Below are 27,780 nucleotides of genomic sequence, written 5' to 3' on the forward strand. Positions count from 1 at the left end.
TTGATTTGGAGGCAGATTTGGCATTTCTTTTAACCTTGGCAGAGTGTGAAAGTGGAACCTGTAACCTTGATATACAATATTGAGAACCCATTTGTCTTTGGTGATCATATGCCAATTGTGACAGAAAAGTGTCAGTTTTCCCCCAAAGGGGGCTGCCAAGAAAGAAGTGCTTGGTAGCTGCAGTGGGAAGTCATTGGGGCTGTTTTTTATAAGGTTGAGGCCCGTCTTCCCCTTCTTTCTGGGTTGAAGCACCCCATTGTCGAGGCCTGTAAGAACCTTGTGGTTGACCTCTGCTTCTTGGACGTCTGTATCTGCCCCTTTGAGGTCTGTCTGAAACTGGAAAGGACCAATTTTTTGTTGTCCAACTTCTGCTAAATCTTGGAGGCTGAACCTGTAAGAAATCCTTCACCGTTTGCATAGATTTTGCCTTATCCTCCATTTTCTTTAATACCTCTTCTGCCTTAACTCCAAGTAAAACATCCTGCTGCAAAGGTGCATCCAATAATTTTGCTTTAACATGATCTGGTAAAGTCTGCTCTTTTAACCAAGCATGTCTTCTAATGACAGACCCTGTAACTGCTGCTCTACAGGAAGCCTCTAATGAATCAAAACCACATTGCAAAGTATGTTTTCCCACTTGTTCAGCTGCATGCAATAAATCCTGCATTTCCCTATAGTTAGGAAGATCTGAATTTGGAAGCATTTTTTGTTTCATCTGAGACGTCAAAAATTGCTGATATTTAAACATGTGAAACGGGCAATTTAAGGCCCTCATTGCTAAAGTTGCGGATGTATATACCTTCTTCCCCCATCTGTCTAATGCTCTGAAATCTCTGTCAGAGGGAACTTGTTTTTTTGCTGTAGAGGCCTTTACCCTTTTGGGACCCTGGGAAATAGTTTCAGGGTCAGCAACAGGGCTTTTATAAAGAAATTTGTGAGAGTCAGGGACTCTGTAGTATTTGTCTGGCTAAACTGGAGCAGGAGGTAAAGAATCAGGATTTAAACTGGATTCAGAATACACATCATCCACAATATCCAACACTGACGGTTTCGTCGTCAGTTTTGGGCCTCAGATGCCTGTCCTTGTCTTTGCGCTTTTTGTGAATTCCGGTCGTCGGTTGTTCCGACGGCATGGTGTAATTGAATTTTCTGCCAAAATAATGTCGGGCAAAATCAAACTGACGTTTAATAGTGCGCTTGTTAAACCTAGCACAAAACCGACAACCTGTGACATCGTGGTCTGGGCCTAGGCATGGGATACAATAAGAATGGAAATCCTTATGAGGTATTTGCTTCCCACAAGAAATACAATTATTAACTATTACTGACATCGGTCTGAGGCAAGAAAAAGTTTCCCCAACGGGGTACTTAGCTTTGTAGAAGACTTCGGTTCTGGATTCGGAATGAAAATCTCAGAAGTTGGCCGACCGGCACTTGCGAACTGCTTTTGCTTCGGGCACCGCACGGCAAGAAAAACTGAAGAAAATGGCGTCGGCTGCATCTTATATACCTTTGGCGCACTGACGTCAGGGAAGAAGCAACAGCAACCGACGCCGGACCAAGACTTTGGAACTCGGGCCGACTGAGGGATCGCCTGACGGCAGGATAACCCAAGTGTAATGACTGCAGCAGTGTAACATGATGAACATCGTTAGTCCATACAGACCATCAAGAGATGGCATTTGGACTGGTGGCAAAGAAGTTCCGAGGATGGTATGTCCGGATGTCACCTATATGCCCTATGCTATGCTATGCAAGCAGCATACGTGTGATGTACAGTGTACCTTATAATGCAACCTAAGGCTTTGGTATACTGGCCGGTCGGGACATCCTTGGCAGGGGATCTTTAATGTAATGAATACTGCAACAGTGAAATGGAAGAACATCTTTTAATATGTCTGGATCCGAAGTCAGTAAACATATGAAGCCCCACAACTGCAGACCTATACATATATTCAATTTGAAGGAGGTCCACACCTCATTCAGACCAATGGATATATAATCATGCCATGCACTGTCTTTTATATATAATTTAATAAGCATTAAACAGCTTTGTTGTCTTCCTGTTTAAACTGATCCAGTATTTGGGGGCTCAGTCAATCATACCAAAGCGAGACGTTAAGACAGGAATCAAAAGCCATAGCTTCAACTTTATTTCTTTCTGTCAAAGCAATTTTTAATACTGGTTTTAATCTTTTAAAAATGTTCCTTTTTAAGCTTTGTTCTCATTTATGTTGTAACGCTTACCTTTCTTTTCTGGAAGAAATACACCAAACTTCAGAAGAACTGGTACCATACCACAGCTGCTGCCTGTTGCTGAGTGAGTCCTTCAGGACCCTGTGCTGCTGCTACTCCTTTTACTACCTCAGTGAATGACATGGTTTATCATTGGGAGGAATAGAAAATAGTCCAACATGCCACTGGCCCTATATTCCTCCAAATACTGCAGTCACTAGTCAATTCTACACTGCAATCCACTTTCATTCACTGCTGTTATTGCTTAAACTAGGAAACCTCATTCTGACAATAAGGAAAAACATAGCCTTTTCAAGCAGCAGTCAAAAAAAATCACTGTCATTCTGACATCTCTGTACTGTCTTAAGACAAATATGACACTTGCATATCCTATCAAAAGATGGTCTTAGCTTAATCACTTTGAAAATGTCAACAAATGAGGAAATAACCAAGTCACTTGGTCTTGCAACAGAATCAGTAATGGTTCAACCAATGTATCTTGTTTCTAAAGGTATAAAGAAACTAGGCAAGCTGTAGAGACAGACAAAAAAAAACATTTCTCTTTCAGTGTCCACAGTTACCTACTAGTATACACAGTGACACCACTTCTATATTCTGTGCATCTTCAAACCAGTCTACAGTCCTTCAGACACTCTGGATGACTTACTAAGTTGAACAGATATGATACAATACACAGCATGTCACCACATAGCCATTCAACCAGCAATCCATTTGAAAAGTCAGGTTCCTCCTTTAAAAAAAAAAAAAACAAAAGGCAGCAGGAACAGCAACAGTGTATACACCAAAGAAAAATGTAGAACAAAAACACCAAAAATCAGGAGAAAACCAGTTCTTTTAGCGTAAAATGATTTAATTCACTACTCGTCAAAGGCGACTTCATCAGAAAGACAATACCCTACTACAGAAACACACTTAAAATACCATCAGCAAGTGAACAATTAATTGTATAACAAGCTGTTCAACTCATAAAACAATTATTCAATTGAAGTAAACCATCAATAAACTTAGTCCCATAGACTACTGTTTGCAGTAAAAAAATACATCTAAATAAAAACTTTATTTTTTAATATTAACTTTTCTGTTTTTAAAAAACATTTTATAACGACTATGTCATTCAGCCCAGGATGTATGTAAGAAGCCAATCACAGTTGCCATACCGCTTCTTTGTGTTCTACTTTGTTCCTATAATCACCTCCCCTGATGTCCTTGTTCACTGACTCAAGAACCAAGAAGGTGAACTTTTTCCAGTTAATGCACGTAGTGGAATGTTTGTACAAGGCATTGTTGACATTTCTGATTAAGTCGCCCTTGACTAATAGTGAATTAAATCATTTTACGCTAAAAGACCTTGTTTTCTCTTGATCTTTGGTGTTTTTGTTCTACATTTTTCTTTGGTATACACTGCTGCTGTTCCTGCTGCCTTTTGTTTTTCTTAGTTGGCGTTTTGCAGTTGGGTATGGCTTGTTTATCAGGAGATGAAGACTTGGACATCACCCTGCATTCTACCCCGACTCACAGGGAGAATGTGTTGGATGTGCTAGTGACTCCGGTTAGTGAGATGCAAAAATCCTTGACTACTTTGGCTGCAAGAATTAAAGATTTGAATACAGAAGGAAAAGTGCTTGCTACTGGGACTGGAAGCCAGGTTTATGCTAGGACTAATCAAACTGTTGTCCCTGGTTTAAAGTCTGTCCTTGGTGTTTGTGGTGCTGTGTGTGAAGTAAAATTGAGTTTGAATGTAGACCCCTTTTGTGAAGAACTGTTTCCACTTAACCAGGTTACAACTAGAAACAATGTCATGGTTATGCTTGAAAAGCTGGAACAGGGGTTAAAAAGGTACCGCTCTTTGCACATTGAAAACAAATACTTTGAGCACTGTGTGGAGGTGGGGATTGTTCCTAAAGGTCTCCATTTTTTTAAAATGACTAACGGTGTTACCACTGATGGTCCTTTTTATAAAGAAGTTACCAACTTCTTCAACAGTGCTGGCATGGATTTCATGAAACTGCTAATTAAAACAATATCTGTCTATTAGAAAAACTGAGAGATGAACTCAGTTGTTTGGACAGTGACATTAAACAACTTATGGATGGTTGCTGTGAGGTTGTGGCAGAATATGAGCAGTTATTAGACCGGGTTGACAAAATGGAAAAACAGGTTACACTGCAAATCGAAGAAGATTCTAAGGGATTTGGCTGTGTACGAACTTGGCAAAGAGTTCTTTGATTATATTCCTAGTGGTGCTAAATCCATTGGGAATGCAGAAACTAAACAGGGGCACGATTTAAGGGGCAACACTTCTAATAGAGTTGAAAGAGAACTTCAGAATCCAGACGTGGTGGCCCCTTTAAATTCCAATAATTCTGAAGCCGTTTTTTCTGAAGGTGGTGATGTGAGTTCAACAGTGGGGAGGCGAAAAGCCAGTGCTGTTGCACATGATTATGGTGATATGGGTGAGCATTCACAAACTAGAACTGGCCAGAACAATGGTTGTGACAACAATAAAGGGGTCGGCTTTAGTGCCAAGCTTTTTTTACAGGTGGACTACAGTTCTCGCAACAAGAAAGTACAGTTGTGTACCTACCATAAATGTAGATGTTCGAGTGTATTCACTGTTGCAGCCATTACACTTGGATTATCCTGCTGGCAGGCTACCCGCAGTCGGCCTGAAATCCAAAGTCCTGGTCCAGCGTCGGTTGCTGTCACCTCTTCCCTGACGTCAGTGCGCCAGGGGTATAAAAGATGCAGCCGACACCATTTTCTTCAGTTTTTCTTGCCCCAGATGTCAGGTGCCCCCAAAAGTGTAGGCTAAAAAATTTGCAAATAAAAAAGCATGCACAAACAAACATTAGCTTCCTCTACAAGCAAATACACCACATAGGTTGTAAAGAAAAGAGAAGTACAGATAAGTCCCAGCCATGAAAGGGGGATGATGGGAGGGTAACATCTACATTTATGGTAGGTACACAACTGTTCCATGTTCATCGTGTTTCACTGTTGCAGTCATTACCACTTGTGTTGAATCCCAAAGCTGAGGTTGGGCGGCTGGGTCTAAATAGGAGTGGCTATGAAGCCCTGCAGGACTGCAGTGGCAAAGCCTGCTCTGGATTTAGAGTAAAGAGGTAAGTGATGGTGCTTGGTAAAAGTCTGCACTTTACTCCAAGTTGCAGCCTCCAAAATGTCCTTGGTTGGAACTCCTCTGAGAAAGGCTGCTGATGTGGCTGTTGCCCTGGTAGAATGTGGCCTAATATTCTTAGGCACTGATTTGCCATGCTGTGCATAGCAGAAACGAATGCAGTGTCCTATCCATTTTGAAATAGTCTGCTTTGAAATAGCCTTTCATTGTGATCCTGCAGCGTATGCCACAAAAAGTTGCTCAGTTTTTCAGAAAGCTTTTGTTTTGTCCAAGTAGAAGCGTAGCTGCCTGTGTATGTCCAAAGAGTGCAGAAGTCTCTCCCCTTTATTCTGGGGATTTGGATAAAAGGTTGGTAAATGAATGGTTTGATTAAAAGCCACACTGGATACTACCTTTGGCATAAATGTTGGGTTTGTCTTTAGAGAAACCCTGTCCGGATGAAAAATGATGAAAGGTTCCACTGTCATTAATGCCTGTAACTCTGAGACTCTTCTTGCGGAGGTTTATTGCTAGGAGCGGAGCAGTTTTCCATGATAAGAATTTTATCTCAGCTGTATTGGCTGGCTCAAAAGGAGGCAGTGTGAGCTTTTCCAAGACAAAGTTGAGGTCCCATGCTGGTATAGGTGCTCTCCTTGGGGGTCTTATGTTTTTTGCCCCTTTGAGATACTGCCTTAGTAGTGGATGAGAGAAAATAGGAGGTTCCGTATTGTAATGAGCTGAAATGGCAGAGGCATGGATCTTAATTGATGAGAAGGATAGGCCTTTGTCCAGCATCTCAGTCAAGTATTGTAAAATCTGAGGAATATTAGGGACAAGTGGTTCAAGTCCTTGTGCCTGGTTCCAAGCACAGAATCTCTTCCATTTTTCTGCATAAGATTTCCTGGTGCTGGGCCTTCTGGCTTCCAAAATGACGTCCATAACTGCATTAGAGAGTGGCGAGTTCTGAGTGGCTATATTATTCGCCAAGCAGCCAGATTTAATGTTATGAGTTGGCTGTGCAGGATCGGATTCTTTTGTTGTGTCAGCAGATGAGGAATTTGAGGTAAAGTCCAGGCTGGTCCTTGAGACAACCTCTTTAGGATTGAGTACTAGTGCTGGCGTGGCCAGTCTGGGGCAATCAGAATCATTTTTGGCTTCTCTTGTCTGACTATTAGGAGTACCTTGGGGAGTAGAGGCAGTGGTGGATAGGCATAAACTGTTAGGCTTTTCCAGCTGAATGATAGAGCATCCACCTTCCATGCTTGTGAGTGATAAGTCCTTGTGCAGAATCTCTGCAGTTGGCAGTTGTGAGGGGAGGCAAATAGATCTATGTCTGGGCATCCCCATTTCTTTGTTATCATGCTGAAGACTTGTGGATCCAGTTTCCACTCGTGAGGGTCCATGAGGTTTCTGCTTAGGTCTGCCAGAGTGTTTTTCTTTCCTGGCAGGAATTGTGCCTGCAGATGTACTTGATAGGCCAGTGCTGTGTTCCACAACGTCATGGCTTGCCTGCAGAGGGGGTAGGAATGTGTGACTCCTTGATTATGTACCACATGACTGTAGTATTGTCCATCTTTAGTAATAGTTGTCCTGGATGTAGCAGATCCTTGAAGGCTGTCAAGGCATTCTGTACAGCTAGCATCTCTTTTTGATTGATATGAAGATGCATTTGGTCTGTGGGCTAGTTGCCCTGTATGCATTTTCCTGCCATGTGTGCTCCCCAGGCATAACCCAATGCATCTGTTGTTAGTGTCTTCCTGGCTGTGGCTAGAGTGAAAGGCTGCCCCTTGTTGTGGTGACAGGTCAGTACCCACAATCGAAACTCCTATTGCAGGCAGGGAATGAGAGTAATTATTGTTTCCAGGCTGTGGCAATGTTGAGTCCAAACACTTTTTAGATACCATTGTAGCTTCCTCATATGCAGTCTTGCATATGGAATTAGCAGGATGCAGGATGCCATGAAGCCCAAAGCCTGCAGAATTTTTCTTGCAGGTAGCTGGGTCTTTGTTGCCATCATTTGAAAATAGTGAGTCAGTTGCCTTTGGTTGTCTGGCGTGAGATAAGCCATCTGGGCAGTGGTAAGCTTGCACCCAGGAATATTCTCTCTTGAGAGGGCACTAGTTTTGATTTCTTTTCGTTTACTGTGTACCCTACGAAAATTAATAATCTTTTTACAAACGCCAGATGCTTTAGTAGAATGTCCTTGCTGTCTGCTTGAATAAGGCTGTTGTCCAAGTAGGGATATATTTGAATTCCTTTTTGTCTGCAAAATGCAATTACTGGTACTAGGCATTTTGTGAAGACCCTGGGCGCAGTAGATAAGCCAAAGGGCAGTGCAGAGAATTGATAATGTATTGAGCCAGCTATGAATCTGAGGTATCTTCTGCATGATTGTCTGATTGGGACATGCAGGTATGCCTCTGAGGTACAAATTAACTAGCCAAGCCTTCTTGCCCAGCATGGGTAGAAGTTGGTGTAGTGTCAACATTTTGAATTTTGGAACGTCCAGGAAAGTATTTAGAGTAGACAGGTCTAGTATTGGTCTCCAAGCTTTGTCCTTTCTGGGTACCAAGAAAAGTCTTGAGTAAAATCCTTGTCCTTGCTTTTGCTGTGGTACTCGCTGAATAGCCCTCATGTCCATGAGAGCAGAAATTTGTCTTTGTGCCTCTGCCCATTGATTGTGTGGCAGGTCTGGCATACCTTTTGGCCTTGGAAGGGTGTGAAAGTGGAACCTGTAACCCTGGGAAAATATTTAGTACCCATTTGTCTTGGGTAATTTTGTGCCAATTTTGTGAGAAAAGTGCAAGTTTTCCCCCTAAGGGTGCCTGCAACAGGTAAGTGCTTGGTACTGGTAGAGGGAAGTCCTTGGGACGGTTTCCTATAGGGTTGAGATTTGTCTTCTCCGCCTTTGGGGGCAGAAGCACGCCATTGCTTAGGTTTGTATGTGCCTTGAGGCTGAGATCTGCCTCTTGGGCATCTGAATCTGCCTCTTTGTGGCCTGTCTGACACTGTAAAGGACCAATTTTTTGAAGGTCAGTTCCTGCTAAATCTGGGTGGTTGAACCTGTAAGAAATCCTTTACTGTCTGCATTGATTTTGCTTTATCCTCCATTTTCTTTAACACCTCTTCTGCCTTAACACCAAACAAAGTATCATGCTGTAATGGAGCATCCAACAATTTTGCTTTAACATGATCAGGTAAACTTTGTTCCTTTAACCAAGTCTCCAAATGACAGAACCTGTAACTGCGGCTCTGCAAGAAGTCTCTAATGAATCAAAAATACATTGCACATTGCAAAGTATGCTTTCCCACTTGTTCAGCTGCATGCAACAAATCCTGCATTTCCTTATTTTCAGTACATTCTGAGGTTGTAAGCATTTTCTGTTTGAGCAAAGACATCAGATATTGTTGGTATTTAAGCATGTGAAACTGACAGTTTAAAGCCCTTACAGCTAAAGTAGCAGAGGTGTAGACTTTTTTCCCCCATCTGTCCAGTGCTCTTTAATCCCTATCAGAGGGAACAGGATTTTTTGCAGTGGAATCCTTGACCCCTTTGGGACCCTGTGAAATTGTTTCTGGGACAGCAGCAGGGTTTTTATAAAGAAATTTATGTGAATCTGGGACCCTGTAGTACCTATCTGGCTTAACTGGTGCAGGGGGTAAAGAATCAGGAGACAAACTGGATTCAGAAAAAACAATATCTAGGACAGGGGGAATAGCAAGGGGCCTGTGCTGAGGCAATAAAAGAAAATCTCTGAGCCTTTTCTTGGATTCAGAATAATCTTGGCTCTCCCAATGGAAATGCTCCCTTCATGGTGTGCAGGGTTTCCCCAAAAGAATAATCCTCAGGAGGAGAGGCTGAAGGGATAGATTCTTCAGCATCAGAATCCTCATAGGGAGGAAGAGAATATCCCTGTTCAGAAGAGGAATCAGAGGAAATAGAAACCTGGTCAGAAGAATCATAATCCGTATCTTGCCTAGCCCTTTTATCAGGAAGGGGATGGGAACCCCTGATCAGAGTAATTAGGTCCTCGGCCACTTTAAGCATCTGTTTCGTTGGCATGGATGACTGTCCAAGTGAACACTGAACTTGTTTCTTTGTCTTTATTGGTGTTTTAGACTTTGTCTTGGCTGCTGAAGTAGTCTTGATAGTAAGCTGTGCAAGTCTGAAAACACCCTCAGAAGCCGATGCCTGCTCAGCGGCTCTGGACCCATCTGAGGGAATAGCTTCCGTAGGCCCAATACCTTGAGTTTCCAGTGGCCTAGGTGTCTCGACGTGGGAGTCGGAGGCAGCCTGTGGCTCTGAGGTAGCGGGTGTCAGGGGCTGCGAAAGCACCTCACTGAGAACCGGCGAACCTGCGACTGGCCTAGAAGAGGCTGCGTCGTTGGTTTTGGACCTCGGATGCCTGTCCTTTTCTTTGTCCTTGCGTTTTTTTAAGAATTCCGGTCGGTTGTTCCGATGGCATTATATAATTAAATCTTCGGCCAAAATAATGTAAAGCAAAATCAAACCGACGCTTAATAGTGCGTTGGTTGAATATAGCACAAAACCGACAACTAGCAACGTCATGGTCGGGGCCTAGGCAAGGAATACAGTAAGAGTGAAAATCCTTATGAGGTATTTGCATCCCACAAGAAATACAATTGTTAACTTTTACTGACATCGGTCTGGAGCAAGAAAAAGTTTCCCCAACGGGGTACTTAGCTTTATTGAAGACTTTGGTTCTGAAATTCAATTTCAAAAATCTCAGGTGTCGGCCGACTGGCACTTGCGAACTGCTTTTGCTTCGGGCACCGCGCGGCAAGAAAGACTGAAGAAAATGGCATCGGCTGCATCTTTTATACCCCTGGCGCACTGACGTCAGGGAAGAGGCGACAGCAACCGATGCCGGACCAGGACTTTGGAATTCAGGCCGACTGCGGGTAGCCTGCCAGCAGGATAACCCAAGTGTAATGGCTGCAACAGTGAAACACGAACATCAGAAGCAGCAGCAAGGGTTATCAAACCCAGTGTCGGGGCAGAAGCGGACCACTGAGGTAGTTGAGACTGTAAATTATGACAGTGCACGCATTTCTGTATTTAATCTTTCAGAATTTGTTTTGAATGACGAGCACGTTAATGTTTTAAAGCTGGGTTTAAATTTTCAACCCAGTTGAAGGGCTGACTTGACTAAACGCTTTTGGAATTTAAATTTTTCACTCGAAAGCGTAATCTGCAGTATATTTTGAGTGATGTAACTTTGGGTAGTACTTTGGCTAAGCCCTCTGTGTACAATCCTACATTAATGTATACTTTGAAAATGTTTGAAAATCTTTGTGAGTGACACATCAGGGCTCAAATTGGTAGTAGTAATTACAGTTCTTTTTACAACCTAAGTACAAATGAGAGAAAGGCACTTAATAATGACTTGGCATGTAACAAGAATTTAAGGTTTATGAAGGCCGACAAGGGCAGTGGGATTGTGGGTCATGGGTACTAATGACTACAATAATGCAATGGAGCTTATGTTGGTTAACCAGATGGAATATAGAAAGGTGTCTAAATGTGACATTTTGAAATGTTATGGATCTATGCCACTCTTTATGGTTTGTAAATGGATGGTCAAATATCTGAAGAAGTCTTAGACTTCTTGCACATGGAAGATCCCAGAATAGGTGTGTTTTTTTGGAAAACCTAAGCTCCATAAGAGCATTACCAATACCCCTTTTAGGCCTATCATATCTGCCTCAGGGAGTTGTACAGATTGCCTCTCTTTATACTTAGATTATGTTTTGAAGGCATATGTGAAGCAGTTACTGCCGATTCCTGGGATTTTTTGGAAAACTTAAGAACATTTTTTTCCAGTTGGATAATGGCAGTGAACAGTTTTTGATGCTCACAGTTGATGTGACTTCACTGTTCACTTGCATTCCCCAGGAAGCAGGTGTTGATTTTGTTAGATGGCTTTTGGGTAAGTACACCGATTTAAGTAACCACAGTGTGATCACTTACACCTTGTTGTTAGATTTACTATTGGAGCACATTTATTTTATGTTCAACGGTAATTTCTATAAACAACTGTAAGGAGTATGTATGGGTCCCACTGTGGGTCCCACTTATGCAAGTTTGGTTCTTGGGTGGTGGGAGTTGGAAATTCTGCCTAGTGTGGCTTTATATTACAAGGTTGTCTTTTACAAAAGTTTTGTAGAGGACCTGTTTTTTATTGTTAAAAAGGAAGGTTTTAGTGTAAATGGTTTCATAGATGCTTTAAGTGCTGCCATTGAATTTTTAACATTCACCTTAAGTGGTTTTGATCGTTAAGTTTCATCCCTGGATGTGATTATTAGTGGGAAGCTACTACGAATGAGGTTTACAGTAGTGTTCACTGAAAAAATACTTTTTGTAACAGCTATGTACATTATAAAAGTAATCACTCCACCTTTACTAAAAAGAACATTCCTCATGGCTAGTTCATCCGGGCTTCACGGATGACTGTGGATGACACCACCTTTTTTGACGAGGTTCAGTTTATTGAAAAGATATTTTTGGATAGGGGTTATCCTACAGATTTACTGGACAAAGCTGCCAGTGAGATTATCTCTAGAAGGGAGAATGATTTTCCTCCCGTTTTGGTAAAAGGTTTCACAAAAAGAACATATACGGATGGTGTAGGTCCGAGCAAACTTAGGTTTTGTTTGGACATGAGTTCGGACAACAACCAAATTTGCAAAATTATTAATGAGAATTGGAAAGTAATTTTAGGTAATGGTGACATGGTAAATGTACCAGGCGAAGTGCCTTGTTTTGTGTACAAGAAAAATTGTAACATCAAGGATATGTTGGAGGGGGGACATGCTTCCTGTTGTTTAGGAGTAAACAAAAGAGGTATGTACAAGTGTATGGGATGTAAAGTATGTAGGTACATCCACACTGGTTCTTATATTTTTTTGCAACACCTTGATTTCAACATCACTGCTCCAGGTAGACTAGATTGTGGTAGTGAAGGTATTGTCTATTTGGCTATGTGTAGTGGATGCCCAGCATTCTATGTGGGAATGTCTACTAGACGTTTGAGGACACGTATTCTTGAACATTTGTATGCTATAAGAACAAAAAATGTCAACAAAGCCTTGTACAAACATTCCACTACGTGCATTAACTGGAAAAAGTTCACCTTCTCGGTTCTTGAGTCAATGAACAAGGACATCAGGGGAGGTGATTATAGGAACAAAGTAGAACAAGAAAGAAGTGGTATGGTAACTGATATTGGCTTCTTACATACATCCTGGGCTGAATGACACAGTCAATATAAAATGTTCTTTAAAAAACAGAAAAGTTAATATTAAAAAATAAAGTTATTATTTAGATGTATTTTTTAATGGAAACAGTAGTCTATGGGACTAAGTTTATTGATGGTTCACTTCAATATTCAGTTGTTATACAATTAATTGTTCACTTGCTGACAGTATTTTAAGTGCGTTTCTGTAGTAGTGAATTGCATTTCTGATGAAGTCGCCTTTGAAGAATAGTGAATTAAATAATTTTACGCTAAAAGACCTGGTTGTCGCCTTTGAAGAATAGTGAATTAAATCATTTTACGCTAAAAGACCTGGTTTTCTCCTGATTTTTGGTGTTTTTGTTCTACAGGTTCCTCCTTTAACCATTACTGTCTTGTTGTGCAAAACAAGAGAGAATTTAAACTTTCCCTGGACAGTTAAATTCCCAAGACAAGGATACATATGGAGTTCATCACTATCCAGTACATGTTGGCAAACCTCTTGAAACAAGCCATACAGTACTTTCAAGATGCACGCCTGAAAAGAAGGCCTTTATAAAATCTTTGAAAGCATCCATGGAGAAAATGGCATGGTCATTAGTGCAACTCACTGCCTTCATAGAAAATGGTAATTCATGCACGTTTGTCAGTAATGCATCAGCCTAAATTATTACCTGCAATGCTTTCCTTTTACCTAATAAATTCAGTTTTTACTGTTAGCAATTGGGTCTTCTGCATCTGTGAAGTTTATATGCACTTTTCTCTCTGAAAAGCTAACCACACATTCTGTATCTAGAGTAGTTTGTCCTAAATAGACAAGTCACATTTATAACCGTTACTGCTCACAAAGTTAATGGACTGTTGTGTTTTTTTAAATGTACCATTTGCTCCAGTTTCCTGTTGACCATCATCCCCTTCTTGGCCTATCAGCCCATTCTTTCCCCATCTGTAGGATGAGGGTTGGCAGTGAGGGGCTGTCATTCAGTCAGGCATCAGTGGTGGTTCAAGAGTTTTCTACTTTAATTCCTTATGCACACTCAGGTGCCCAATTTGCATAAGTGAAGTGGGCTGTGTAATGGGCTGACCACGTTGGTCTTCTCTCACTTCCACAGTGAAAGTTGCCAGCATGCAGCACTGCCCCTTCTTTCAGGCATGGGACATTGTTTCCCCAGTTTCCACTGGAGAAGTCGAAATTTCTCTGTGTACTCCCCAAGCACTCACAACCCTTCCCTCCTCTAGGGAGAGGCAACTAAACTTCAATCACCTTGGTCAGGATTAGGGCTCCATTCTCTCTGCACCACAGAGGCAGACTATTGTTTGGACTGCTTAAGTGTCAGGGAAATGTATTCATCAATTGCCTTATCTGACACCTATGTACATAGTTCTGTCTATGCTCTTGTACACCCTTTACACACAATACTGCATTGCATGAACACTGCTCACAAATGTATCACTGTTTCAGTTTGTACTGCTCTGAATCACATCTGTCTGCTATCAGTGTCTCAAATGTTACAGATGTGTACTAATGTTTCCTGATCTTTTCTTCCTGTGACTTCTTTGAAAAGAAAGCCTTCACACTTGGGTACCAACAAGCAGCAAATGTAACTAAACAAATTTCTACTTGTTAGCATTCAAGATCAAATGGTGAAAAACATGCATGATCTTGGTGACATGAGGTTCCATTTTCATGCGTCTATAGATACGTCCTTTTTAATAAACAGCAGGATAAGGGACACATTTAAAGGCATTCATTTGGAGTGGAAAATGTACCTTTGAATAAGCATTACTTGTAAGTATGGTCAAGATGACAGCAAGTCTTGCAGTGTACTCTAGGTAGTTTGATCATCTTACCTGCTGGTTCAATGGATGTGGACTTGGAGAGGGTCTAGGTGAAAAGTCCTCATCTTCTACCCCAGAGTCATGATCACCAACTGAACTCTTTTGAGGAGAAATTTTGAGCTGGTTACTAGGGAGTACAGAAAAAAAAACACACTGAACAGCTTGGCTAAGATAACTGGTAGAGTAACAACTTTATGAACAGTAGTAAAACAAGTTATATACTTGCCAGATTTGGATGAGCAGATTCACCCCAATTATACAAAAGAAAAATGGTAAGTCTGCAGTTAATTTAACATTTACAGTTTCTTCAGACACTAGCACCTCCACTTCACTAATAACGTTCTGTCAACTAGCTTTGCAAGATGTAAAATGTGACACTTGAAAGTGAAGTACTCAAGCATGATCAACAATGATACTTCCAGACTACGTCTACCATGAGGCGGGGGGGGGGGGGGCACTGACAAGATTGTTTGCTTATCCAGATACAGTAAACTCTCAGTTAACTGGAAATCAAGCAACCGGCACACTCAAGAAACCAGAAAAAATATCAAAGAAATACAGTACAATTTTCATGTGCTGCACTTTTTGTCCCCACAGAAACATACCTTATGTTTTTTTTAGAGTTTTATAGTTTTAAAAGAGAAGATAAGAATAAATTCCCTCTTTCCCCAACCTGAGAACAAGTCAAACCTAACAAATTGTGTAAGGTACAGTATTAGTCAGGCCTATTTTTAATAGCAACTCTCAAGCAACCAGAAAAAAGGAGTTCTGTCTTACCATAATGTTCCATCTGTGTTGTAGAGCTTTATTCATTCATTACTGATAGGACTTGGGTTCCGTTCTCGGAACCGAAACTGCCGTTTCCAAGCTGACACCAGCCAAAAACTCTCAGCTAAGACCTACTCTCAATGCCCTTCTCAAATCTTTCCAGATAGAGTTCGTCCTCCCCTGTATTACAGAAATAGTAAGAAAAAAAAAAACAGTAGGAGGTTCTGTCTGAGCAAATACCCTAACCAGGTATTCCTGAAGTCCACCAGGAGTCCAGGCAGAGGGAAGGAGGGTGGGTGGGAAGTAATGAATGAATAAAGATCTACAACACAGATGGAATGTTACGGTAAGACATAACTTCTTTATCTGATGTTGTAAATCTTTATTCATTCCTTACTGATAGGACCGAGTCCCCAGCTACTCGAGTCCATGAAGGGTATACCTAAGCACCATAGAACCAAAAGATGCGCATCCCCTGGAGGTCAAATCCAATTTGTAACGAGTGATAAAGGTATGGGTCTTGCCCAAGTGGCTGATGCAGAGATATCAGCCATAGGGTCTCTGGAATGAAAAGCCACAGAAGTAGCCATTGATCTAGTAGAAAAAGAAGTTATGTACTTACCATAAAATTCCATGCGAGTTGTTCCTCTCACCTTCATTCTTTACTGATGGGTTCGGAGTCAATCCCTCAGCTCCGAGTCGGACAATTGCAAAGCTCGAGGTCTTCAAATAGCACGAGGCCAAGTCCCTATCCCATGATGTACCTAGAGTTACCTCAGATCTTATTTGCTGCGTATAATATCATGTCATTCTTTCACTCCCAAGAAAGGTTATAGAAGGATTGAGCAACCAGGATGGATCCAGCATCTCAGTCACCTAACAGCCCAGGAGGAGGTTGGAAGGAGGGATGTAAGAATGAAAACGAGATTACAACTCACATGGAATGTTATGGCAAGTACATAACTTCTTTATGTGAAGTTGTTCTATCTCACCGTTCATTCTTTACTGATGGGTAGCGTTCCAAGCACCATCAGTCTCACAGGAGTATATTTCTCAGGACCGTGGATCCAAAGGAAGCTCTGTCCCTGGAGGCCTCGTCAACTTTGTAATGAGTGACAAAGGTATGAGGTTTTGACCAAGTGGATGCTGCACAAATGTTATCAATAGGAAGTCTGGCAGAAATATGTAGAAACTGCTCTGGTTGAGTGAGCTTTAATTTTCTGCTGCAAAGGCATATTGGCAGCTGAACAAGAAAAGGTGATACAATCAGATAACCATTTAGACAGAGTAGTTTTAGCCACTGGTCTACCCTTCCTGGAGTCTGAAAATGAAACTAAAAGCTGGTCTGATTTTCTGAAATCTTTTGTTCTATCCAAATAAAATTGCAGCTGTCTGTGAACATCAAGTTTGTGCAGCATGTACTCTAAATTGTTTGACTGGTTGGGGAAGAAGACTGGCAAATCAATAATTTGAGGTTGGTTTCAGTGCAAACTCTGGGCAAGAATGATGGGTTTGTTCTAAGTGAGAATCTGTCAGCATGGAATATTAAATGAGGTGGCTTGATGGATAAAGCTTGAAGCTCTGACACTCTGCGGGCAGAAGTAATAGCTACTAAAAAGATGATTTTCCATGACAAATATTTGAGGTCACCAAAGACAGCTGGTTCAAATGGTGGAAGAATTATGTGGGAAAGCATAAAATTTAGATTCCATGGAGAATAGGGAAATTGCACAGGTGGTCTAATATGAAAGGTCCCTTTAAGAAAGGCTTTGGATAACTTGTGAGACATAATATTCAATCCTTCAAATCCAAGATGAAAATTATAAATAGCAGCCAGTTGAACACGAACTGTTGCTGCTGCAGCTCCTTTGTTAAAAATCATAGTCAAGAACTCTAAAATGGAGGCCCATTGGGGCTTGGTAAGGATCAATATTGTTCTTAGAGGCCCATATAGAAAATGTTTTCCATTTGCTCAGATAAAGCTTCCTAGTAGAAGACTTATGAGAAGATAAGAGGATTTGTTTTGTCTCACTGGAGAGGTTTATGGAACCTGACTATGATGGGAACTGGAGCAGCCGAGCTGTCACAGCCTCAGGGAGTGAAGAGACGGATGAAGTTCTCCCGACGAGTGTGTCAGAAGGTCTGGAGCAGGGTCCAGAATCCAAGGGTCCTCCTCCAAAAGATGAAGTCTAAGGAAGGGGAACCAAATCTGACAAGGCCAATGAGGCTATTAGAATGATAGTCCTTTCCAGGGTTTCTGCTTTCTGTAGAACCATGGGTATCAACGGGATTGGTGGAAATGCATAGGGGAGACCCGAAGGCCAACTGTGTACAAGTGCGCCCCTTAGGGCTTCTCCCAGTGGGGGAATCAGGGCAAAGCAGCTTCTGCATTTCATGTTCATGTGACTGGCAAAATGGTCGCAGCAAGGCTGGCCCCACCTCAGGAATATCCTGCCTGCTATTTCTTTCTTAAGGAACCACTCGTGGGGCAACAAGATTGCCCTGCTCAGCTTGTCTGCTATCATGGTGGATTTCCCCAGGATGTGCGTTGCCAACAGAAAGCGCTGGGTGGAAACATCCCACTGCCATACTCGTGACAAAGGGGATAAGACCTGGTTCCTCCTTATTTGTTCCAGACCACCGACATGTCTGTCTGAATTGCAATCATACCCAGAGGAGAGTCCTGAAAGTACTGCAACACCAAAAGTACTGCTCATCTCCAGGACACTGATATGATGTGTCTCTTGATTGGACCAAGTCCCTTGGGTTGTCTTTCCCTGAAAATGCCCCCCCCCCCCACCCTATCAGGGAAGAATCCATGGTCACTGTGGCCACTGTCCTATTGTGACATGAAGTGAGGTCAACCACCACTGAAGATCCTTTTTGCAGGAATTAGTGATCATTATTGTGTGAGACATGGGGAGCTCTTGGTAAGACCATTGAGTGAACAGCCACTGTAGTATCCGCATATGCATACGAGCTAGTGGTATGGCTAGAATTGCTGTTGCCATCATGCCTAACAATTTCAGAAGTTCTGATGCTGGTGCTCTGTCTTTTGATATCAGAACACTGACACGCTGATGAAGAAAGACTCTTACTATTGGAAGCCTTAGTGTGGTGGTGGTGTCCAGTTCTGCCCTGATAAAAACGATATGCTGCAATGGCGACGAGGCAGATTTTTTGAGTTGATTGTAATGCCCAGTTGACTGCAGAGTAACAGAGTGGACTCCCTGGTCTGAATGAGTTGAAGACTGGTGGTGGTGGTAAAGAGCCAATTGTTTAGGTACGGAAACACCTGGAATCCTATACACCTCAGGTGAGCCGTGACCACTACCATGCATTTGGTGAACACTCTGTGGGCTGTAGTGAGACCAAAGGGTAGGGCTCAAAACTGGTAATGACTGGCTCCCAAGACGGAAGCGCAGATGATCCCTGGACGGCCTGGCAATTTTTATGTGGTAGTACGCATCCCTGAGCTCTACAGAGCACATCCAATTGTCTTTCCCTAAGAAGGGAAGTATGGACTGAAGCGTGACCATCCGAAACTTCTTCTTTACATATTTGTTCAGTCTTCTAAGGTCCAATTTTTGGAACTAAAAAGAATCTTGAGTAAGTTTCGGATCCTGTCTGGTCTGCTGGGACTGGGTGGATTACTCTTCTTAGCAACATTTAGACCTCTATTGTTGCTTGTTCCCTGTAAATGGGTGGAACGTCCGGGATTTTTCTTAAGGGTGGAGGGAGTGTGGTGAATGGGATGCAGTATCCTCTAAGTGATACTTTGTACCCATCTGTCTTTTGTTAATTTGAGCCAGGCGTCTAGGTACGAAGATAGGCGACCCCCGACCGCCTTCAGAGCAGGACAGATGGGCCTCCTTTCAGGACCACTGGTAGGGCTTCCCAGAAAAATTATCTCTGTCACCCTGGTGTTGCGGACCCCCCTGTGCCGCGAGGGCAGCGTCTTCCATTATTGCCCCCTCCTCTGCCTCTGGAGGGGGGCTCACCACGTGTGTCCTGAAAGGCTCCTTTGGGCTTTTCGGAACCACATTTTCCATCCCCTTCAACCATTAGGGTAGGGTCTGGTAGGGGTGGAAAAATTGACCCCAATGGCAGACAGTGTCTTTCCGTCCTGCTCACACCCGATTAAGGTTTCCTTCACTTTAGGCCTGAAAAGGGACAAGCCATCAAAGAGAGCATTCATGAAGGATGACTTGAAGGGCTCTGCCAAGGAACACAAGTGCATCCAGGAGTGTCTCGTAAGAGCAACTCCTGTACCCGCTGCCCTACTCGTTCCATCATCTGCATATGAGATGAGAAGCATGGATGAGTTTACTATAGAACTGAGAGTAGCAAGCTGGGAGGCAACTTTGTCGGTAGCTCCTGCAGCTACTGTACCCTGAAGAGCATCTCCTAACTCTTTAAGGAGATCTCTTTGTAAGCTGGTAAAATGGGTTAAATAGTTGAGAGAACGAAGAGCAAAAGTCGCTGAACTAAACATGCATTTCCCATATCTATCCATGATCCTGGAGTCTCTGTTAGGAAGATGGATAGATGAGGAAGTTTCAGACATTTCCTTTTTGTTGGCTGCCGCCACCACCATCGCATCAACTGGAACACCTTTGGTTAAGAAAGATTTGTCAAGGGGGGGGGCAAAAATGAACTTACTAGGCCTCCTAGGGACAGGCTCCATAGTATGCGGAGACTCCCACACCCTTCATGAGACCAGTTGCATCAGCTCATTGAAGGGCGGTGACACCCAAGAAGTGGAGGGCTGAGACACAAATGCCTTCAGGAGAACTGACATCCTCAGTAGGGCTTTTGACTGCCAGTCACCCCTCTGCTTAAGGATTTCAAGTATCTCAGCAAAAGAGATATCTTCAAAGGGGGACCGTGGGGACCCTTCTGACTTATCTCAGTCAGTATCTGATGTTTGAGACTCCTGGGGGGGGGGGGGTGTCTAGATGTTTCCTCTTACACAATCTCTTCCTGGGAACCTCATCAGTGGGAGCTTCTGGTGAGGTTTCAGAAGAGCAAGGGCCACCCAATGGGGCTTCCTGAGGCTCTGGGTCTCTACACTTGGTCAGGATGTGAGAGGCAAAAACAGACACAGGCACTTTAGGGGAGGAGGAAGTAAGACCGTAGGTCGAGGATGTCTTAGGAGACAGGACTCTCCTCATGGCATCGAAAGCACCTCTGCTCTGATGCGAGGGAACCGACGGACCAGAGGAAACAGTCAATACCCCTGGCACTGGGACAGTGGGTTCCGAACCAGAGGTAGGAGCCGAGCTCATCCGAGCCGAAGCCCCGAGAGGCAGAGTAAGAACCGACAAGTCAGTCCGACTATCCTCCCCGGACCCGACCAGAGAAGTCCTCGATAGGCTCCGAGGATGTCAGAGAGAAAAGAGCCAAAGGCACTTGAGCAGGTGTTGGCTCTGAGGGTTCCACGATCAACAGGTCCAACTCCTCCGGCTGCGAAGGACCAGTATGACTCGGAGGAAGAATAGTTTGAGCTGGTGCAAGGGTCTTCAGCTCCGAAGCTATTTGGGTCGAAGCCTATAAAATTTTTGCCAAGGCCGGTGCCGATAACAGCTTCTGCACCATACGATCCACATCCAGATCAGAAAGGCTGATACAGGACCGAGATGAGCGCACCGAAGGTGGTACTGACTGAAGTAATGGACTCATAGGCGCTTCGGATACCAGTTCCAAGACTGGGGACTGGCTCCGAAAAGCAAAGACTGTCTGTTCCGATGGCAGTGGAGCCGAAGTCGAATATTTTTCTGACTTCTTGGAGTCTGAAGTCTTAGAAGACTTTGAGGACTTGCTGGATCCATCTTGGTCGCTCAAAGCTTCTTGAAAGGATGGTTTCAACAAGCCTTTGCCAATTAGTTTTCTTTTCATTTCCTGTAGGACCCTGGAGGAGAAGGAATGGCATATAGAACAGCTATCCTGTAAATGCAGGGTTCCTAGACAGTAGACACAATTTACATGGCTGTCTGTTACAGGCATCTTTTGGCCACATTTTGGGCACTGACTTAGGATGCTTCTCTTGGTCAGCCATAGTAATCTCAAAGAAAAAATTACTGTCACCACAGAAAATTCTTAAGAGTAATTATTCACACAAGCCTTAAATAAATTCAGGCTAAGTCATACACACACAAAGTAATAATAATATAAATGTTAAAGTGACAGAAAAACTGTTTAAAGTACACAATAAGAAAATTCTAAGCATACTATGCAATAAAAACAGGATAGTTGCTAAGAGACACAAGCAGCCTTATCTAAAATTGTCTAAGGAATAATATATAACAAAGACACCATCAACTGCAAGCTTAACCAGTAATTAACAACTAAGCCTTATCTATGAAAATCTTAAGACTAAAAATAACTATCACTATCTAAGTTTGTTTGTCTTTTCGGCTTTTTCCCGGTAAGGGGTCGCCACAGCGGAACTCCGGTCTGCTAATGATTGGCAGTAGAATTTTATGAAACGCCGAGGTGCCAGCTAGATACCCAACCTTCAATGAAGGCACGCCAATTTATGCATGCATGTCTTTCGAACGCTACCCAACTGCGGGGAGGACATGCAGACTCCACACAGAAGGCACTCCCAAACCACGCCAAGAATCGAACGGGAGAACCTCTTGCTGTGAGGCAACAACGTTACTGCCGTACCACCGCGGCACCTAAGTAATAAGTATAAATTGTGACAAAAGGTCACTGAATAAAAACAGACTGTAATATTAGAAAAGAGTTTTAAACTGGACCTAAAACAAGAGACCAACTAGAAATTTTAAAGCACAAAAGTGGGAAGGGGAATAAAGTAGGAAAGCACACCAAAAAGCTATGAGAGCTTTATAAAACTATTCTAAACTACCTTAAAACTATCTAACTAGCAAATTTTTAAGTAAAGAATGAAAAAAAAAATCGTTTTTAGGGACTTGGCCTCGAGCTTTACAATTGACCGACTCGAAGCCGAGGGATCGGCTCTGAATCCATCAGTAAAGAATGAACGGCAAAATAGAAAAACTTCATATTGAGCCTTTATTCTGGAATGTAAGGATAGCTTATTCTGATGGTAGATAAAGGTAATGACGTTTCTAAGCCAGGAGGATAGAGTCACTTTGGAGACAGGTTTACTCAATCTGGGCCCTGCAAAGGCCAATTGATCTGTTTTCCTGAAAGATTTAGTCCTGTCCAAATAACAACAAAGCTACCTATGAACATCAAGGGTGTGCAAAAGATACTCCCCTCTGTTTGAATGCTGAGGGAAGAAAACTGGCAGGTCAATAGATTGGTTAATGGAAAATCCAGAAATGAGCTTGGGCAAGAAAGAAGGGTCAGAACGAAGGGATATTCCATGCCTGTGGAAGGTCAAGTAAGGTCTCTTGACACTCAAGGCCTGCAACTTAGATACTCTTCTCGCTGAGGTAAGTGCTACTAGAAGTAGAGTCTTCCATGATAAAAATTTTATAACACAAGAATCAGAAGGCTCGAAAGGAGGGCATGTACCAAGGTCAAGTCTCGGGTTTCTATGGGGACTTGACAGGAGGTTTAACGTGTAATACTCCTTTCAAAAAGGTTTTGCACAGGCAGTGTGACATAATAGAATGATCAAGTCCATTATGAAAATTTGCGATAGCTGCTAAATGTACAGTGATTGTCGATGCTGAGACTCCTGCATGTAGAAGAGTTGTCAGGTTATTGTAGGATCTTTGGAACAGGCATAAAGAAAGGATCTATGTTCTGATCTTTGATACAAGTAGAGAACCTAGTCCATTTACTCGAATAAATTTTCCTGGTGGAAGGTTTGTGTGAAGCCAAAAGAATTTCACGAATGGGAGATGAGATATTAGGCAGCCTGGCGATCACTGGAAGTGGAGGAACCAAACTGTGAGTTTGAGGCTATGGAAATTGGGGTGAATCAGTCCCTGAGGATGAGATAGCAGACCTTGGGAATGATCCACGATCCACGGGCTGTGAATCAGATGAGGCCATAGGAATGGGAACCAGACCTGACTGGGCCAATTAGGGGCAATGAGAATCACTTTGCTTCTCAACCTTTGAGCTTTCTGGAGAAATTTCGGGATGAGGGAAAGGCATACAGTAAACCTGGGGATGAATCGTGCATTAGAGCATCCCTTGGTTGTTCCTCTTGAGGGGGGATCCAAGCAAAGTAGATTCTGCATTTGTTGTTTAAGGGGGGAAGCAAACAGATTGCAGCAAGGCCTGCCCCAGCAGCAAAATATCCAATCCTCTATTACAGGATTGAGGGACCACTCGTGAGGCATCAGGATGTTCCTGCTCAGATTGTCCACAATCAAGTTGGAACTCCCAGGAATGTGCATTGCTATATGAAAGCGGTTGGAAGCTATCGCCCAGTGCCAAATCTTCATGGCTTCCCGGCATAGGAGTTAAGACCTGGTTCCGCCTTGCTTGTGAGAACTGCCCACAGTTCAAGGACATTTATGTGCAAACTGGCCTCCATGGGAGACCAGGTGCCTTGGACCATCATTCCCTGGAAATACCCACCCATCTTAACAGGGAAACGTCCGTGGTCACCGTGGCCATTGGCTGGGGTAGACAGAATGGTTAAAACCAAAGATTAGATTCTGGCTTCATCCACCAAAGCACTTCTTCCTTGCAAAGGTTTGTGAGACGTATCATGTGGTGGAGAGGATGAGTTAAGATCGACCACTGTGAAGAAAGGAGCCACTGTAGTATTCTCATGTGCAACCTCCCCAGTGGTACTAGAGTAATGGAGCTGCCATGGAGCCAAAAGTTGCAGTACAAGGCACGTTGGTACAAAGGTCTGTGGAAGAAGGGCTTAGATTTGGTGTCTTATTTTCGAAAGCAAGTGAGGAGGGAGGAAAGCTTGACAGGATGTTGTGTCAAAAACTGCTCCAATGAATTCCAGTGTTTTTCTTGGGGACATTTGAGATTTGTCCTTGTTGATTGTAATCCTCAAGCAGAGAGCGAGACCTTGAGTGTAAGAGAGGCTCCGGGTTAGACAATTCCTTGACGAGGCGGTAAGGAGCCAATTGTCTAGATACGGAAACACCTGGAATCCTTGTAGTCAGAAATGAGCTACTACAACTGCCATACATTTGGTGAACACTCGGGGCTGTCGAGAGACCAAATGGCAGTGACCTGAACTGGTAATGATTGGCTCGCATCCAGAAATGGAGAAATCTCTGGGAGCGGTGATCCATCTTTATGTGGTAATACGCATCCAGGAGGTCTATAGAGCACATCCAGTTGTCCCTCCCTAGAACGGGGAGAATGGACTGTACCACGACCATCTGGAATTTTGAGGTTTGATAAATTTGTTCAATAGGCTGAGATCCAGGATTGGTCTCCAGTCCAGTTTTTTTTTTGGCACTAAAGAACCTCGAGTAAAACAAGAATCTTCTCTGGTCTGGTGGGACAGGTTGGATTACTCTCTTTCTTAGCAGCTTTTCTATTTCTAAGGCTGCTACCTCCCTCTGATTGAGTGGTACATCAGGGATTCATTTGACGGGTCTGGGAGTTAAATGGAATGGTATCTGGTTGCCTCTGGATATTATTCTCTGCACCCAAACATTGGTAGTAGTAAGTTGCCAGGCTGGTAGGTGCACAGAAAAACGACCCCCAACTGCTTCCAAAGGAAAGCAATCTGGTGCTGCTCAGGAGGGCTGGAAGGGTCATCCAGAGAAGGCATCTCCAGTGCCCTGGTTATGCAGATCCCCTCTACCCCAAAAGGGGAATCTTCGAGATGAGTTGCCCCCTCTGTCCCGGGGGAATTGCTCATCATGAGTGTCGCGGAAAGATTCTAGAGATTTCTTGAACCACAATTTTCCTCCCCTCTGGCTCTCTTGGGGGGGGGGGGGGTTGACCACAGCAAACATCTTTCCGTCTTTCTCATTTCCTGCTAGTGTGTCCCGTACTTTGGGACCAAAAAGTACAGATTCGTAGACAGGCTCTTTGATGAAGGGAGGTTTAAAGGGGTCTGTGAAATCACACAAACGCACCCAAGCATGACATACCCCTGCCAAACAGGAAGACATTTAAGAGATTAGGTCTCTTTGGAGGGGAGAGAAGTGTGCCATATAGTTCAGCGAACGAATGGCAAATGTCGCTGAAGCATAGGTCCGTCTAGTCTGTCCATGGCCCGAGACTCCCTGTTCGGGGGATGGACAGTGGAATTATCTTGTCAGTTCCCTCCTGGTGGCTGCCACCATGACCATGGAATCAACAGTCAACTGCTTAGACCAGTTGGGCTGGTCCTTCAGGGGTGGATAGAATTTTGTCTTGCCTCCGGGGGACAGGTTCTACGTTATCCGGGGCCTTCCAGATAAGTTGCACGATCAGCTTAATAAGTTCATCCACAGGTGAGGTCGCCCAGGAAGTAGATGACCAGGCACAGGCGGCCTGCAAGAACACAGATTCCTCAGAAGAAGAGGTAGAGGACTTCCAGTCTACCCAATGTTTGAGGATTTCGAGAATGTCTCCAAATGAGACGTCATCTGGGAGAGACCGTGGGGACCGTTCTCCCTCATACTAATCAGTATCCTCAGTGATAGATTCCTAAGGGGAATCGAGGTCCTTCCTCTTGCATCGTTTCTTCCGGGGTGGCTCCCCAGTGGAATCTTCTGAGCACGACTCCGGAGAAAGCGTTCCTCCTTCAAGGGGAGGTCTTGCGGCTCCTGTGACTGGGATCCCAAAGTAGGGGGTTGGGACAGCTGCATGCTAGAAGGGGGTGTTCTGGTGTCAATGCCATTGGTGCTCACTGCGAGCCTGTGGAAGCAAGGATCCTGTCCATTACCTGGAAAGCAGGCCTGCCTGAGTAGGGATGGGAGCCCGGAACAGAGAAAGACAACCTCGGAACCGGGGTCACACCCCGCCCTGAGAAGCCCACCTCCAGGTGAGGAGCTCCGACAGGACTGGAACCTGTCTGAGCCATGGACATAGCACCGGGCTAGGTACCAAGGTGCCGACGGTCCAAACACTGCACCGAGTGTGCACCGGCTCCAACAGAACCAATGCAGCAAGGAAGGTTGGTGCCGACATGGAAAACTCAGCAGTTGGGGACGAGACAGTATGCACCGGGGTAGTCATCGGTACAGAGATCTCCGGAGCCTGGGTAGAGGCTGGAGGAGGATAAACAGGTGAATATGCTGTGATGGGTTCCGAGCCAAAGGGGACGGAAGGTCTAGGTGGGGAGGGCAATCCCCTAGCTGCCAGAAGTTGGTCCACAACCCCCACTACATCTTGTTCAGAAAGGCTCCTGGTGGATCTATAGGAGGCTGCTGAAGGGGAATCAGGTCTTTCAAGAAAGGGGCTAAACCAATGCCCGAAAAAGGGGTCGTACGTTGGAGAGTATCTAGTTCTTGGGAGATGCTCAACTTTAGGAATTTAGCTCATAGTCTGTGGAGCCAAATAAGCTATCGGCACTGTGGCCGGGGATGGTGCTGAAGCAGGTATGGTCATGAAAGCCAGTGTTGGAACGAAGGATGGCACCGAAGCTGGAACCAAAAAAGAAGTCAACATCAGAGACGGCACTGAGGGAGAAGAGACAGGGCCTGGTGCAGAAGAGGTCTGTGGCCGAGGGCGCCAGAGAAGCTCGTTGCTGATTCGGTTCCGTAACTGACGGAGATGCAGGAACAGAGTGACTCCATGTTTCCTTGCATTTTTTGGCCTTAGGAGGTGGTGAGACCTCGAACCCAGAGAGAGCTTCCGAAAAGGGCGTTTTGATTAACCTTTCAGAATTAACTCATTTTTGCGCTCTGCTAGAGTGCGACTGCAAAAACTAGAACAAATATCACAAGCAGCATTTATATGGTCCACGCCTAAACAGTAAATGCGAGCATGGCCGTCCGAGTTGGGCATCTTATGCCCACGTCACACTGTTTAAACCCCTACTTAGCTTTCTCTGACATAGTACTGGCAACAAAGGGCTATCCTAAAGGAAACAACAACAAGGGAAAGAAAAAGTACAATTGTGTGCACTTACCATAAATGTAGATGTTAGAGTGTACTCACTGTTGCAGTCATCACATTTGGGTTATCTGCTTGCAGGTAGCCCTCTGTTGGCCTGATTATCAAAGTCTTGGGTCAAGCATCGATTGCTGTCTCATCTTCCATGATGTCAGGTAGTCAGGTGTATAAAGCATGCAGCAGATGTCATTACATCAGTTTTTCTTGCCCCAGATGACAGTTGCCCCCATAATAGGAAGCAACTGTATACAAGGTTACACCTCCAACAAAAAAGCAAATATACCAAAAAGCATCAAGCATAGTAAACAAGAGTAGAGATATAGTCAATAGAAGTCAGGGGTTGGAGGCAGGGTAAAGTACAGTTGTGTACCTACCATAAATGCAGATCTTAGAGTGTATTCACTGTTGCAGTCATTACTCTTGGGTTTATCCTGCTGGCAGGCGACCCGTGGTTGGCCAGAATTCCAAAGTCTAGGTCCGGCGTCGGTTGCTGTCGCCTCTTCCCTGACATCAGTGCGCCAGGGGTATAAAAGAAGCAGCCAACGCCATTTTCTTCAGTTTTTCTTGCCCCAG

General features: G+C 43.8%; 1 protein-coding gene across 1 annotated transcript in view; it reads right to left on the bottom strand.

The window, feature by feature from the left end:
* The window catches only part of STIL (STIL centriolar assembly protein), a 1,728,658-nt gene that overhangs the window by 845,504 nt on the left and 855,374 nt on the right, over positions 1-27,780 (bottom strand). Inside the window, exon 11 of the mRNA XM_044085829.1 lies at positions 14,479-14,593. Within this exon, the coding sequence (XP_043941764.1) occupies positions 14,479-14,593 (115 nt within the window). The remainder of the gene's footprint in view (positions 1-14,478; positions 14,594-27,780) is intronic.

The sequence above is a fragment of the Protopterus annectens genome, chromosome 10.part0 (assembly GCF_019279795.1).
Source record: "Protopterus annectens isolate FY-2018-M chromosome 10.part0, PAN1.0, whole genome shotgun sequence".
Lineage (NCBI taxonomy): Eukaryota > Metazoa > Chordata > Ceratodontiformes > Protopteridae > Protopterus > Protopterus annectens.